Below are 15,656 nucleotides of genomic sequence, written 5' to 3'. Positions count from 1 at the left end.
TTTACGTGTTTATTTAAATACTTTCATTATTATTTTTTAATAACACGATAAATAATTTTCAGGCTTCATTATTAAAATTGTAGTGTAAGAAAAATAAATAATATGAATTATAAAAAAAAAAAACGATTAAAACAAAACCACAGATTTTCGTAATTGTTTTAATTTCAGTCGAGTAACTTTAGTTATTTTTAATTAAAAATATGAAAATAGTAAAAAAAAATATGTTAAATTTATCTATAATTATAACAATTATCTTATCTTCGATGCGATAGATCTGTCGGAACGCGATCGTCGTGAAAATATCGATACCGTATATCGATACCGTATATCGATACCGTATATCGACATGCCGCGCGGCGCTTCCTGACATGCTGATTGGATCGCGGCTCGACTCCCGCGGGACTCCTCCTCAAATAATCACCCAAGTGATTGTCAACACACCGACGCAATACATGCCTCTTATTATTGATTATTTAAATAAACGTGAACACAGCCGATTTATCGATTCCAAAAGCTGAGAAGGTGCTCGATTTATTTATTTTATTTATTTATTTATGTAAACACAAAAAGGAAGACATAGTATGTACAGAGTAATAGGAAAATTATGTACAAAGGCACTGCTTATTTCTTTAAGAAATCTCTTCCAGCAGACCTGCGAGAGGATTATGAGAATAATAATAATTAAAAGTGATGAGTGTGTGTGCGATTCGTGTTAGTTTTTAAACATGATAAATACGTGAAGCAAAAACTTTGTATCCCTGTTTACGAAAATTGCGCGGACGGAGGAGTATGAAATTTTCCACACTTATATAGAATATAGAGAAGAAGCGCACAATGGTAATATTTATTTTAAATAATGCATAAAAGATACATTAAATCAATAAAGAAAACATTACACACACTACATACATGTATTTGACGCACACATGCATACATATTATTTATTGTCAAACTTTTGTTCTTGACGTCAGTGGTCAAATTGAGAATAGATTAAATATTGTTTGTCTTTGTTAATATTTTTTTGTAGTGTATCCTAGGCGAAATTTGTTATTATAGAAGTATAAAATACAATCATAATAGTGTACAAACTTACAATTCCAATTAATTATTGTCGAATTTCGACTACTGCGGGACCTCTAGTAAATTTAAATGTATCAAAATACAATTTTTTTAAGACTGGTCGCGCGCGCGTCTCTATTGACTTGGACGGTTAAGTGACTGACACCTTCCCTGGCATAGCAACTACAACGATTTCACTTCAATTCGATTTAAAACAGAGAGTATAACTCACAATACGTCCTAGCGTAAGTGGTCACACGCGATCAGCGATAGAGCTTATTTAACATGGTACTAAGCGACCCGAAATCAAACCCGCAAAATTATTATTTGCGTAATTACTGGTGGTAGGACTTCTTGTGAGTCCGCGCGGGTGGGTACCACCACGCTGCCTATTTCTGCCGTGAAGCAGTAATGCGTTTCAGTTTGAAGGGTGGAGCAGCCGTTGTAACTATACTTGAGACCTTAGAACTTATATCTCAAGGTGGGTGGCGCATTTACGTTGTAGATGTCTATGGGCACCAGTAATCACTTAACACCGGGTGGACTGTGACCTCGTCCACCCATTTAAGCAATCAAATAAAATAAAAATATAACCGGGTGCGAATCACACCCCTAACTTGGCAACGGAGATGAGGCATTGACTTGTTGCGTATTGTCCGGTTTCTAATGCGATGTAAAGTCCTTTATAAATAAAACAAGTTAGTTCCGATTTTGCTCCGTATATTATCACAAGTGTCTTTTTTTCCTTACCTATGCTGATAGCATTGAGAGGCTATTTCATTTTCACCCTAACGTGTAGGTGGGCTCACGGGGCTGAAACCGGAGTGTTGCTAACACTGGCCCTAACAAGAGCAGTGCTTCGCAGAATCTACCACCGGATCGGAAACGCGACCCATTAAGAAGATCCGACGAGAAACTCAGTGGGCTGTGTCTATGGGTTAATTCACTCGTCGAGCCCTTCGTCGCAAGCGACGGGTTCGACGAGGACGGTGACCGGTGCTTGTGGTACTAAAAGCACCGTTAATGGATCGGGAGGATCCGTAATGACGTATCAAGCGTCTGACGTGTCGGGTGGGCTATGTACAACTCACTATATGAAGCGAAACCGCATGCGCTACTAAAGTGTGTCCCTACACGTATTTTCTCCACCATTAGACCGTGCGTGACGCCTAGCTGACTTACTCAGTCCCTCGCCAATTAAAAAATATTTGCAATATATTTGTTATGAGCAGTCGATAAGTTTGTACAAAAAACACTTCAATAACTCTCGTTCCCGTATGATATTACTAAGAAGAAAGATTCGGATTTGTTTTCCCGTGAAATTCGTATTAACGTTTGTCTTCGAGACCCCGATGAATTGTCAAAATTACATTTAGCCGAAACAATCAATTTTTTCCTGTTCACCACGCCCAGTTTATATCAACACACACGTGATCCGTATCAAGGACATATCTAGTGAACGCAAAAGTAGTTTTATAACTTCAAATTTTCTCTGAATAAAAACACGAAATAATCAGAATGTAACATTAGAACAAAATGAAACTAAAAAAAATTGATGAGTATATCAATCATCGCTGTCCAACCAAAATCTGCTATGTGCACTTTTTGAGATTTTTACTTTTTGACCTTTTCGTATAGTTCAGAGCCCTATCTACCTTATAAAAAAACTGTTATGTGTCCTATAGCTTTAATATTTATCTATAGCTTTCATTTGATATATATAGTTCTTAAAAATTCACTTTCATATAAGATTTTATACGAAAATATTTTTACTCAATTCAAAATAGAGTTTTTGCACATAGCAGATTTTGGTTTGACAGCGACGATATTTATCATCATCATTCTCCTGCCCTTCTCCCGGTCACCTGGGGTCGGCGCATCAAGTTTTCTCCTTCCATACTCCTCTATCATATACAATTTCTTCGCTCACTCCCCTCTTACACATATCGCTTTTCATTCATTTTTTCTTCGGTCTACATCTTCCTCTAAAGCCTTTTACATTCTTATTTAAAACTCTCTCACCAACCTCATGATGAATATATTTATATTGACATTTATTAATTAAACTGCACTAACACAATGACCGTCTACAAATTTGGATTTAGAAATAAATAGCTCGTCTACATTTTGAACTGCTCCGAAACTCGATGATAGAAACAAATTATAATTTGCGTAATTTACTGATGGTAGGACCTCTTGTGAGTCCGCACGGGTAGGTACCACCACCCCGTCTATTTCTGCGGCGAAGCAGTAATGCGTTTCGGTTTGCAGGGCGGGGCAGCCGTTGTAACTATACTCAGACCTTAGAACTCATATCTCAAGGTGGGTGGCGGCATTTACGTTGTAGATGTCTATGGGCTCCAGTAACCACTTAACACCAGACGGGCTGTGAGCTCATCCAACCATCTAAGCAATAAAAAAAATATAAAAAAATCGACTGTCAAAAGCAGAGGCGAAAATTTTACGAAGCTGTATTGTGTTTGACTATTTATATGTGGATAATACTCGTTATAATCCATATTATTATTATTGAATATCAATCGTTAAACTTATATTAAAATTAACAGAAAGCTGATTAGAAGATTCTTTACTATAAAAACGCATAATTTGCTAGATAGTAAATCAAAGAACGGAGAGTCCATTTGAAGAACATCACGAGAAATACAATTGTTCATTCAGACTGCCAATTCATTACGGGTCTCGGCTGGCTGCGGAAAAATGAACGAAGCAAAAAAAAAACAACAAGTAATACATGAATTTTAAACGATTAATCCCGAGATGAAAAATTGACTTATTCCCGTTGTCTGAAGCTTATAAAAGGGAGTGGCGGAGCAAACATGAGCGAGTGGGCCGGACTTGGGATACCAGTCGAGATGATAGTGGATGTCAGAAGAGAGCTTTTGCGGTAGGCAGCGGCTTGGCTCTGCCCCTGGCATTGCTGAAGTCCATGGGCGACGGTAACCACTCACCATCAGGTGGGCCGTGCCCTCGTCTGCCTACAAGGGCAATATAAAAAAAACTCAACCATCCCATCCACCTTGCTCTATCTTTATCCCAGTGCGGTGTCGGCGCAAAATGTCCCCTTTTTCCATTCAGGTCTTTCTCTCATATATCCTCTTACACACAACCCATCCACGGGTATTTTTAGGACGCCCCCTCCTTACATTACGGTGTACTTGCCCACTGAGTTTCTCGCCGGATCTTGTCAGTGGGCCCTGATTCTGATCAGGTGGTAGATTCTGCGAAGCACTGCTCTTGCTAGGGCTAGTGTTAGCAACTTCTCTCAAGTTAAGCCCGTGAGCTCACCTACCCGTCCAGGCGTATTTGGATTAGCCTCTTAGGATAATAGCGAATAGGTAGGGGAAGAAACCGTGTACTTATCGAGCTCATTCATCCACCATACCCTCCTTGATCTCACTTAAGGAAAGTACCAAAGGCAATGATTGGATATAACCGTGAAAACTAACCAATATTAGCACATTCAGTTTTAATCCGGTATGTCTTAACAATAGGTGTCTTAATAATTTGCGGTAGGCAGCGGCTTCGCTCTGCCCCTGGCATTGCTGAAGTCCATGGGCGACGGTAACCACTCACCAACAGGTGGGCCGTATGCCCGTCTGCCTACAAGGGCAATAAAAAAAAAATACGTCCCACAAAATTGTGTCCAAAACTCGCAAAAAGATATTGAGAAAATAAGGTCCCAAAACGTCACACCGAATCTTACCCTGTACAAAACGGGGCCCGTACTAACCTCAAAGTTTGTTCAGATAACAGAGCAAGCTTTTTCTGTTGGCCATTTCGAACGGTTTCGTTAAAATTAGATTCAGTATAATCTAACTAATGAAATTGAATCGTACCGAAAATATATTTAATAAAAAATATATTGCTTAAGTGGGTGGACGAGTTCACGGCCCACCTGATGTTAAGCGCTTACCGGAGCCCACTTTTTTTTTTATTGAATGATTACTGGTGTCCCGAAGGCCTTTCCAGTTTCACCAGGACAAGTGGGCGAGCAAATGCTCAGCCAGGAGGGGTGGGATTTGCTAACAACTGCCCGAGCGCCTCCAAAGGAGACCTAACAACTCAAGAGCAATTGCTTCGCGAATGAATCTACTACCGGATCGGAATCGCAACCCCCTGAAAAGATCCGGCGAGAAACTCAGCGGGCTGATGTATGGGTTAGGAGACAACGTAAATGCCGCCACCCACCTTGAGATAAAATTGGTAAAGTCTGCGACTATTGCGATTTAATCAGTTACTACGGTACTCACTACTCGGAAAGCACATGTGGGAAATCCCCGCGTTATATAGGAGAATTCCCATGTTATACGGGGCATTGAAATCGCGTAATATAAAAACGCTTTACAATCGTACCGCGTTCTAGGGAGGTTACCGTACTTTGAAAATGACGGACCACCATACAAAAGTTCATCCCTTATTTTACCTCCTTAATAGTGAAATTTCCAAAAATTCGTTCTTGGTGGAAGCTTGCAATAACGTAAAAGGTGCCAACTACCAGAATTTCCAGCTTGCAGTCACAACGATTTAGGCTCCGTGTTGAAGAAACAGTCACTCGAGATAATTATTTACGTGTGAACCTACTTCTTTATACTATTCCATTCAACTTAATTTAGCGATAAATTAAAACAGTCGCAAAACTTTGCTTGGATCCTCAAAAAATCCACAAGTCTCCCAGCTACGGCTGTTGAATAATTTATAACTCGAAGGAAGCTCTGTTCGTATTGACATTGTGTAATTAAAAAGCTTTCCAGTGCTTTCGGAACGTACGTTCGCTTATGAGCAGTGGATATACTGTTGTTGTCAACGGGCTTATAACAGATAAACATGTTTTGGCTAATAAGTTTTTGTGTAATTCTTCGTTATCCATTTAAAAAAGGGTTTTACTTAGCTGAATCGACTGAGCGATTAGTGGTTCTTATACGGTACGTAGGGTGGGTAAGCCTCCCACAAGACGGTCCGACACCTATTAACGTTCGCGTGGATCCGCTGGATGCAAGCAACTCAGGTCCGATCTTTGGAGCCAGGCTTGGGGGAGGCCCATGTCTGGCAGTGGACGTGTGTGAGCTGATAGAACACGATACGAATAGTGCCTTTTCCGCCACGAGGCAGTCATGTGGTCTGGTTTGAAGAGTGGGACGGCCGTTACACAATGCAATCGACTCTTCGACCTCATGTTTCAAGGAAAGTGCCGGTGTTCACATCCCTTTTAACTCAAAGCGAACCGTGGGCCCGATTTACACTCTAGACAAAAAAATTACCACACTCATAACGCGTGTCGCCTTTAGCAAAGGCACTTTTTAAATAGTCCTTGAAAAGAATTATCAGGTATCTTTCTTAATCGCGTTTGGCCATTAGTGACCTCTGCGATCCTGGGCTCTAGCTTTGGTTCTCGGTTGGACTAAAGCTAAGCTTTGCTAGTCTTCAGGTAATCGGAGGTCTTAGTGCATTTCGTCTTGATACAGCTTGGGTAATTCCTTGATAAACTAGCGGAGCCCCAGTTAGGTTAAGGTAAAAAACCTAAATCTACTCGCGCGTTATCTATCTGTTATATCTTGACGGTATTGTCACAGAAGCCGTTCTGGGAGTGCCAACAATAACTGGTCCAATTTTCGTGACATATTTTCGGTACATAAAAATTCGTGGTCCTCATTTTGAAAATGACAAAGCTTCCCCCCTTAGGGGTATAATTTCTCATATGTTTCTTTGTTGTATGCTTAGATAGAAAAAGGTCCCAAATGCCAAATTATCAGGTCGGCTTAGGTTCATCCATGATATCTAGTGGTCCGACAAAGCAAATAGTATTATATGTATAATGCGGACCGACACAATGACTACTTCCCGTGTTTTCGCTTTCGACTTTTAGTCTTATTCCTTCAATTTCGAGACGAAAGTAAGCTTTTCCTCGCTCTCATCTGTCCTCCACCTTAATAAAGCTCTCAATCCGAGGTTAACACGCAACCCAATGTTTACAAGGTTTTGGTTTGGTTTTTGTATCAGCCAATATTTATTCTACAAATAAACACTTCAACCATTTGCGATTTCTGTGTTCGCATGTGTACGTATTTCAGATGACACTGATATTATGCTGGTGCTGAGCTGGTCTGATGATGAGCTGCTAATATTCATAACGGAAGCCTGTTGTTGGAAATAATTTTTTTGGTCCAAGAAGCGGTTGCTCTTTTTGGCACCAGCCTAATTAACATGCATTGTTGACAATTGATATGGTGACAGACAAATTGAAATAAATGATTTGATTTGAAGTTCTTGTGAGTATTCGTGAGTACGTGTGATATTATGTGTATCAGAGGGTACTTTGTAGTGTGGGCACTTAAAAACCTCCGTGAGTACTTGTGCGCATTGTGGAAGTAGTTGAGTCCGTACCTGAGTGGCTGTGAGGGCGCAGCACCGGCCGGAAGCGGCACGGCGGAGGGCTCCGGGATCAATACCGCACCCGCGCCTTCCTCCATCGCCGGTTCCTTCACGTCTGCACAACGAGCTCCTAGACATACAGACAAATTTCATACTCAAAATTGGTTTACTTTTTTTTACTACCTATGCTGATAGCCTTAGAGGCTATTTCAGCTTCACCTTTACGTGTAGGTGGGCTCACGTGGCTCAAACCGGAGTGGTGCTAACACTGGCCCTAACAAGAGCAGTGCTTCGCAGAATTTAATACCTTATCGGAAACGCGACCCACTGAGAAGATCCGGCGAGAAACTCAGTGTGCTGTATCTATAGGTTAATTTGCTCGTCGAGCCCTTCGTCGCAAGCGATGGGTTCGAGCAACTCATTCCCACTTTGTGCAATCTTCTAGATAATCATTGGCTTTATAGAAAGCATGTCTCTAGCTGTAGTTAGGTAAGTGAGGAATAGTGGTGGGAGGTGGGTGTGGTGGTTACCCTGGGAGCGCTGCAACCGCGTGGTGACGCCGGCGGGCAGGTCGGGCTCCGGGGCGGCGCGCTGCGGGTTCCGCGTCGAGCGACGCTGCCGGGGCTTGCGCAGCAGCTGCTTGTAGTTCTCAGACTTCTTCGATAAATAGTAGAATCTGTACACGACACTTATGCGCTTAGTGCGAGTGTTTTAACGTTCTCGATAGCGTAAAAGTTAACTCGAATTTGTATCCAGTTGGAACGTTTGCCTGCGTTTGCCGTTAGGGGCGCTACCGCATACAAATTTAAATGTCTTTAGAACACAACTTTATACGGAAACCAGGGGCTTAATGGGCTAGCTGACGACACCCTCGTGTCAGCTGATCCACCTTCAAAGGTATATCCAACTTGAAGCATAATATTGATGACTTAAATGCATTAATCAAACTAGAAGGATTGATTTGTTCGCAACAGATATAAACAAGCTGCTGGTTACAGATTGAAGCGATCACTACAAAAAAAAATATATATATATACACATAAACTTATGTTACTGGTAAGGAGTATTTTAAGTCTGCAAAGGAATTGTCTGGAATGAATTGTCCACCATCCTGTTTATTCCTGCCACGAAGCAGTTATGAGTTTTGGTTTGGAAGGTACGCATGATCTTTATAGAATAGAATTGAGACTTCAAATCAGACGTTCATATTGTGATCTCTATGGGTTCCATTAAACAATCACAGCGCGTGATGTCATATGTGGCTAAGGGTTATATACAATTAGGGTACGATCAACGATTAGCTTATCACATGTGTTAGCCCCAAATGAGGTCACCCGTAATGCAAATGCGTAATGTTTTTTACTGGTGGTAGGACCTCTTGTGATTCCACGCTGGTAGGTACCACCGCCCCGCCTATTTCTGCCGTGAAGCAGTAACGCGTTTCGGTTTGAAGGGTGGGACAGCCGTTGTAACTGTACTGAGATTTTAGAACTTATATCTCAAGGTGGGTGGCGCATTTACGTTCTAGATGTCCATAGGCTCCAGTAACCACTTAACACCAGGTGGGCTGTGAGCTCTTACACCCATCTTAGCTAAAAAAAAAAACACTATACGAGCCCTGATCTCAGACCAAACTCAATGCCAATGACAGTGCGTGATGTCATATGAGGCTAAGGGTTATATACAATTAGTGCACGATCTACGATTAGCTCATTATTATTAGCCCCAAATGACGTCACACGTAATGCGTTGCGTGCAGACGAGCTTCGCAAAGATTGTATGTACATTTTCCCGGTTCTCTATTTAGAATAGCCAACGCACTAACCTTACGCAGTCTCTGACATTCTTCCTGGGTAAGAACGAGGCTATCGTTCCGAAGTTCTTGGGGTGCTGAAGGTACTTCTCCCTGAAGAGCTCCCTCTCGTTCTGCGACCAGATGTTGCGGAGCTGTAGCTCCTTGTGCTCCGACTTCATGTCGAGACACCTTCCCGGGATCAAGGCTAAATTCGGGTTATTGGACATGTTCAATCATCGGCATGGCTTTATGGTATAACACTTGTTTTTGGGCACATTCATTCAAGCATCTTTGATGATGATCGGAATATTCTTATGTTTTCAAACAATTAAACTTTTATGAAAACAACGCTTGAGACATGAGGCATGAGGTCGAGATTTGAATTGTATTACGTATCATCTGTCCTGTGCCCTTCCGAACGGAATGTATGACTGTTTCGCGACAGAAATAGGCGGTATGGTGGTACCTATCCGTGCGAGGTAACTTCATGATTTTACCGCACCAAATCCTAACAGGTAATTTATTACTGGTGGTAGGACCACTTGTGAGTCCGCACGGGTAGGTGCCACCACCCTGCCTATTTCGGCCGTGAAGCAGTAATGCGTTTCGGATTTAAAGGCCGGGCAGCTGTTGTAACTAGACTGAGATCTTAGAACTCATATCTCAAGTTGGGTGGCGGTATTTACGATGTAGATGTCTATGGGCTCCGGTAACCACTTAACACCAGGTGGGCTGTGAGTTCGTCCACCCATCTATGCAATAAATAAATAAATACCTATTGGCTGGTAACTTAAGGAACTGTATCAACTTCTCGCAGACGAGTGGGTGAGCTCACGGGCTCAACCTGAGTGAATTTGCTAACACTAGCCGTAGCGAGAGCAGTTCTTCGCAGAATCTACCACCGGATCGGACACGCGACCCACTGAGAAGATCCGGTGGCGATGGGTTAGTTAGTTAGTCGAATGGCGAAGTGACGGCGACCAGTGCTTGAGGTTCCTATGTGCACCGAGAGTGAATCCGGGGGATGACAAGACATGTTTCGGGCGACCGCGGCTTTGCGCTGCCCCACCCGTCAAGCCGAAACGCATTACTGCTTCACGGCAGAAATAGGCGGGTGTTGGTACCTACTCGCGCGGTTTATAATGTTGCGGGTTTGATTTTTATTACACGATGACGTTATTCCTTCAGCGTGGAAATCAATCGTGAACGTTAAGTACGTATTTCACTAGAAAAATTGGTACCCGCCTGCGGGATTCGAACACCGGTGCATCGCTACATACGAATGCACCGGACGTCTTATCCTTTAGGCCACGACGACTTGAATACCGGATTCATCCCTATACTTTTATTTTATTGCCCGAGCAGGCAGACGGGCATACGACCCACCTGATGGTAAGTGGTTACCGTCGCTCATGGACGTCAGCAATGCCCAGGGGCAGAGCCAAGCCGCTGCCTACCTATACTTAAAGCGTAGGTAAAGTCTGGAGAGTCGACACTAACTGTTGGTGTCCAGGTAGATCGGCGTGGTGTCGAGCGGGTCCCGGCGGAGCGGCGGCACCACGGTGAGCGCCCTCATCTTCTTGTCCTCATGCTCCTGCTCGTGCAAGCCATCCGCCAACTCCTCCAGCTCCGCCTCGGACTTCACCCTGGCTCCGAGCCGGTGGAACCTCTCGCGTTCCTCGCGCTGCTTCCTCAGCTCGGGAAACACCTGGATCGTTATAAAAACGTTTGGTATACTGCATTTTTTTTTTATTGCCCTTGCAGGCAAACGAGCGTACGGCCCACCTGATGGTGATTGGTTACCATCACCCATGGACCTCAGCAATGCCAGAGGCAGAGCCAGGCCGTTGCCTACCGCATAATACTCTCCACAAGCCTCTTTTAAAGAAGGACATGTCATAGAGCTCGGGAAACACCGTAGAGGGGAGCTCATTCCATAGCCGGATGATATGTGGTAAAAAATGTTGTAAATATATCAAAATACAGATGCTACTGGTGATATCTCCTGATACTTAGTTATAATAACTAATCTGTTTCATTTCATTCGATTTATTAAAGCTCGGTCATTCGCTTCCCGTTACAGTTTGAATCACGTTGTTTTATTTTAAAAAAGACCTCTGGAAACGCACTGTCGATGAACGCCGCGATTCCAGACCGCAAACCAACTTTAAAAAATAACTTATTTGAATCTGGATGTCTCTGGTACAAGATCTCGTGGACGAAGCTCCATGCGCTGGACTGATCAAGTGAAAGACCTTACCAAAATCCCCACTTAACGAGCGCGTGCGTCAACCTTCAGTTCGCGAGCTATGGAGAACATCTGTCAAGGCACACGCAAGCCTGCCCGATTTTTAAAAAGTTAATTTCGCTGTCACTTTACAAATTACTCACAGCTTTTACAAAATGTAATAAAAGATATTTCATTGTATAGTGACGGTTATCTGGATACTCTTTGGTTCCTTCTATATGGTGATGGGGAGTGCGATGGTAATAAGCGTGATTTAACACCATCGGCGGAGCTGCAGCGTATAAATCTTATATCTTTAAACGGGCAATTCTTGTATATACATCTATACTAATATATAAATCTACAGTGGTTTTTACGGATGTTCTGTTATAACTACTGAACCATGCATCCGACTGACTTGAAACTTGGTATCCATGTAGAAAATACATGTACTCAATGGATAGGCTAATATTTATATGAGTATTGGACTCCCTACACCAGTTGCGGGGGCGTTAATGATGAGAATCTTTGTGAGGGTGAGAAATAATAATGTTAATTTTAAATGCCCAACGAAGCGGACGGGTACAGCTAGTAATTTCTAAAAAACACAATTTATCAAAAAAAAAGAAAAAGAAATCCCAAGCAAAGCTCGGTCATCCTCTAGTAATAGTTACCTTCTCGAAGAATTCCCTGTTCTTCGCGTCTTTCGCTTTCCTCTTTTGACTCTGCTCGATTCTTTCGACCCTTCGCGCCCACTCAGCCGCTCGCTTCGTGTACTCATCTGCTAATACATCTTCTCTCTGCAAAATGAAAGTTTGTATTGGCCTAAGTCTCATGCTGCGATCGCTAGTGGTTCCGAAGTTCTGGACACCTTTGTCTTTTCCTACCTATGCTGAGAGCCTTGAGAGGCTATTTCAGCTTCTCCTTGACGTGTAGGTGAGCTCTCGGGGCTCAAGCCGGAGTGTTGCTAACACAGTGCTTCAAGAGCAGTGCTTCGCAGAATCTACCACCGGATCGGAAACGCGACACATTGAGTTTACTAGTGGTAGGACCTCTTGTGAGTCCGCGCGGGTAGGTAGCACCACCCTGCCTATTTCTGCCGTGAAGCAGTTTCGATTCGAAGGGTGGGGCAGCCGTTGTAACTATACTTGAAACCTTAGAACTTATATCTCAAGGTGGGTGGCGCATTTCCGTTGTAGATGTCTGTGAGCTCGTCCACCCATCTACGCAATAAAAAATAAATAATGAGAATATCCGACGAAAAACTCAGTGGGCTGTGTCCAAGGGCTTACGGACACCACAACGTGACCCTGGCTCTGGAATTAAAACGAGGTTGCTGTCCCTTTACCGGGACGAAGAATTACCAGAATCACTATATCAGTGGTGGCTGAACATGCGGGACCACAGCTATGATTGGTTCCAATGAACTTCACTTCACTGATGTAGGTTATGTTTGTTTATGCCAGGACAATTTTATAGTATAAGCACAGTAAGGATAGACGCTGTAGGGACACAGCTACTACCCATTTCTAACCATACATCTAACAAGTTAGTTGACTAGAAACCCCAAAATACCGTTTTTAACTATCTGTTTACGTGTCGAGCATCACGCCAAGTATAATATAATCGATTAAAAATAAAACTTTCGAATTAAAAACTTACGAATTAAAAACTTGGAACTTTGAAACTAGGAACTATTTAGGGCGTACTGTGAGACCGTACACAGAGGTACCATCGCCCCGCCTATTTCTGCCGCGAAGCAGGACCTAACGCGATCCGGTTTGAAGGGCGGAGCAATCATTGTACTTTATAACTGAGATTTAGAACTCATATCTCCAACAAGACGGCGGCATTTGTTGATCTCTAACGTTGCGATAACCTCTTAACAACAGATGCGCCGTGCGCTTGTTCACCCGTCAAAGCAATAAACAAAATAGTAAGACCCCATCATTTATACAGATAAAAAATTGATAAATATTTTATTTCACTGCGACGACTGCAATGGGAGTTTAAACAATAAGGACATTCTAAAGCTAACACTGGCTTGCTGTGTTGTTGTGACAAGTCCATTGGCACAGCCTTTGCTGCACAAGCTTTTGAAAATAGTTAATGTTCAATTTTTTTTTTCTTTTTTCTGCTTAGATGGGTGGACGAGCTCACAGCCCACCTGGTGTTAAGTGGTTACTGGAGCCCATAGACATCTACAACATAAATGCGCCACCCACCTTGTAAATTTTGATTTAGCTGATTGATTTTCATTGTGTTTAACCATTGGAAGCTAGGCAACGACAATTACCTTTTCTGACTCAGCCTTTATTCTCCGTATATGTACGATCAATCTTTTCCTAAATAATCTGTGCTTCCTAATGTTCTCGTGGTAGACCTCCGTGTCCTGGGGCTGGTTGTACAGCGGGTACGGCACGGGGGGGCCCAGGTGGTCCAGCTGGGCGTGGGCGGCAGCCGCCTGTAGCGAAACAACATATATCTATACTAATATATAAATCTACAGTGGTTTTTACTTATAGCTAATGAACTATGCATCCGATTGGCTTGAAACTTGGTATCAATGTAGAAAATACATGTACTTAATGGATAGGCTAATATTTATATCAGTGTTGGACTCCCTACACCAGTTGCGGGGGCGTTAATGATGAGAAACTTTGTGAGGTGAGAAATAATAATGTTAATTTTAAATGCCCAGCGAAGTGGGCGAGTACGGCTAGTGTATTCATGATAACATATTATTATCGTCTTCTCGCATTAAAACTGTACAATCTCAAAATTTACTAATTTTACAGGAGAGTAATTAAAAGGTTTTTAACATTTAATATTTTTAATATTAATCATATTTGCAACATTTTTATTTTTATTTTTAACCAGTTACACTATCTGTCTTTTGAATTAAGATAAAATTACGTATTAATTTTGTTAATAGTAGTCAAAACATAGGTAAACTAAAAAAAAAAAACTAAGCTACGCTCTTTTGACAGTATTTATGAGAAAAATACTGGTAAATGTTTTCGCATATTAACTCAATTTCGAATCTTTTTGGTAATTATACACTTTTAATGCGAAAAGTCGAATTATAATGTTAGTAGAAAAAATAAATACTTTTACTGTTAAAAAAAGAATGATAATATTATGTGTGTGTCTTCATTTGTCGCTCTTTGATTTGGATTTGACTAAACCATCCAGTGTTTGAAGCTAAATATTTTATACAACTGCAATATAAATTGACGATCGATACGAATTTTCTTACAAATTTAGTTGATAGGCATAGGTTTCTGTCTCTGCTCGCCATTATTCCCTATCCTCAGCTCTCTCTTGAAGAAACTTATGTCGTGACGTTCAGAAAATACGGCTCATTTAAGCATGTACGTGTGTTTTAAACAATTTTAACACTGGACAACTACGATGTCCAGTGTTAAAATTGTAAATCCAGTGTTAAAAAAACGACTCCGATGCACTAAGCTATATAGAAAAGTTCTCAGGTCATCAAACCCAAAGCGTTGTATACAATGATATTTTATATGTAAAAAGAAGCAGATATGTTTCAAGCGCACGTCAAGTGAAGACTCGAAAACAGGCCAATTGGGACGTTTCGTCTTTAGTCGCGTCTAAACAAATGCAATAATAATATAACAAGTGCAATCGTTCCAATTATAGCTATCTTTTTTACTCACGCGCTTATCCCATCTTTTGTACTTTTCATTAATGCTACTTGTCAACATGTGTGTGCACTATATCGGTAGGTATGTAGATATATATGGCGCGATCAGATTTGAAGAGTCAGTTACTATGAAGATAACATATCTGTTGTATAAAAATTATTGGTTGTATGGCTTAAGCTTCGATAATGAAGGAAACGATGTGAGTGAAAAAATAGAAGCTATTTTATTTTATACCTTTTTCCTGTTCTCTGCGTATATACACTGCGCGAGGCTCCGATGCCGCGAGGGGGCTTCCTCGGGCTCCTCGGCCCTCGCTGGTTTGGAGGCGGACTGCTGCAGTTCCTCCTGTTTACGCTTCAGCTTCGCAAGGGATGTCTCCACCAGCGCCATCTCTCGATCCACCTTCGGAATTAATATTTAGAAATGACGTTATCAAGAAAAAACACTCAAGATGTACATTTTTCTAAGCTTATTGGCAAATTTATCCAATAAGCTAAGTTTGTTTGAAGCTAAG

General features: G+C 41.8%; 1 protein-coding gene across 3 annotated transcripts in view; it reads right to left on the bottom strand.

Moving 5' to 3' along the window:
• Positions 1 to 15,656, bottom strand: part of LOC101744565 (mucin-5AC) — a 199,428-nt gene that overhangs the window by 39,046 nt on the left and 144,726 nt on the right. For all 3 annotated transcript variants that reach the window (XM_038016529.2, XM_038016528.2, XM_062672904.1), the window contains 7 exons: positions 15,377 to 15,544; positions 13,768 to 13,935; positions 12,146 to 12,271; positions 10,745 to 10,952; positions 9,275 to 9,449; positions 7,980 to 8,125; positions 7,462 to 7,579 (listed from right to left, as the gene is read on the bottom strand). In XM_038016529.2, the coding sequence (XP_037872457.2) occupies positions 7,462 to 7,579; positions 7,980 to 8,125; positions 9,275 to 9,449; positions 10,745 to 10,952; positions 12,146 to 12,271; positions 13,768 to 13,935; positions 15,377 to 15,544 (1,109 nt within the window). The remainder of the gene's footprint in view (positions 1 to 7,461; positions 7,580 to 7,979; positions 8,126 to 9,274; positions 9,450 to 10,744; positions 10,953 to 12,145; positions 12,272 to 13,767; positions 13,936 to 15,376; positions 15,545 to 15,656) is intronic.

This window comes from Bombyx mori, chromosome 16 (assembly GCF_030269925.1).
Source record: "Bombyx mori chromosome 16, ASM3026992v2".
Taxonomy (NCBI): Eukaryota; Metazoa; Arthropoda; class Insecta; order Lepidoptera; family Bombycidae; genus Bombyx; species Bombyx mori.
This window is presented reverse-complemented; position numbering and strand designations above follow the sequence as displayed.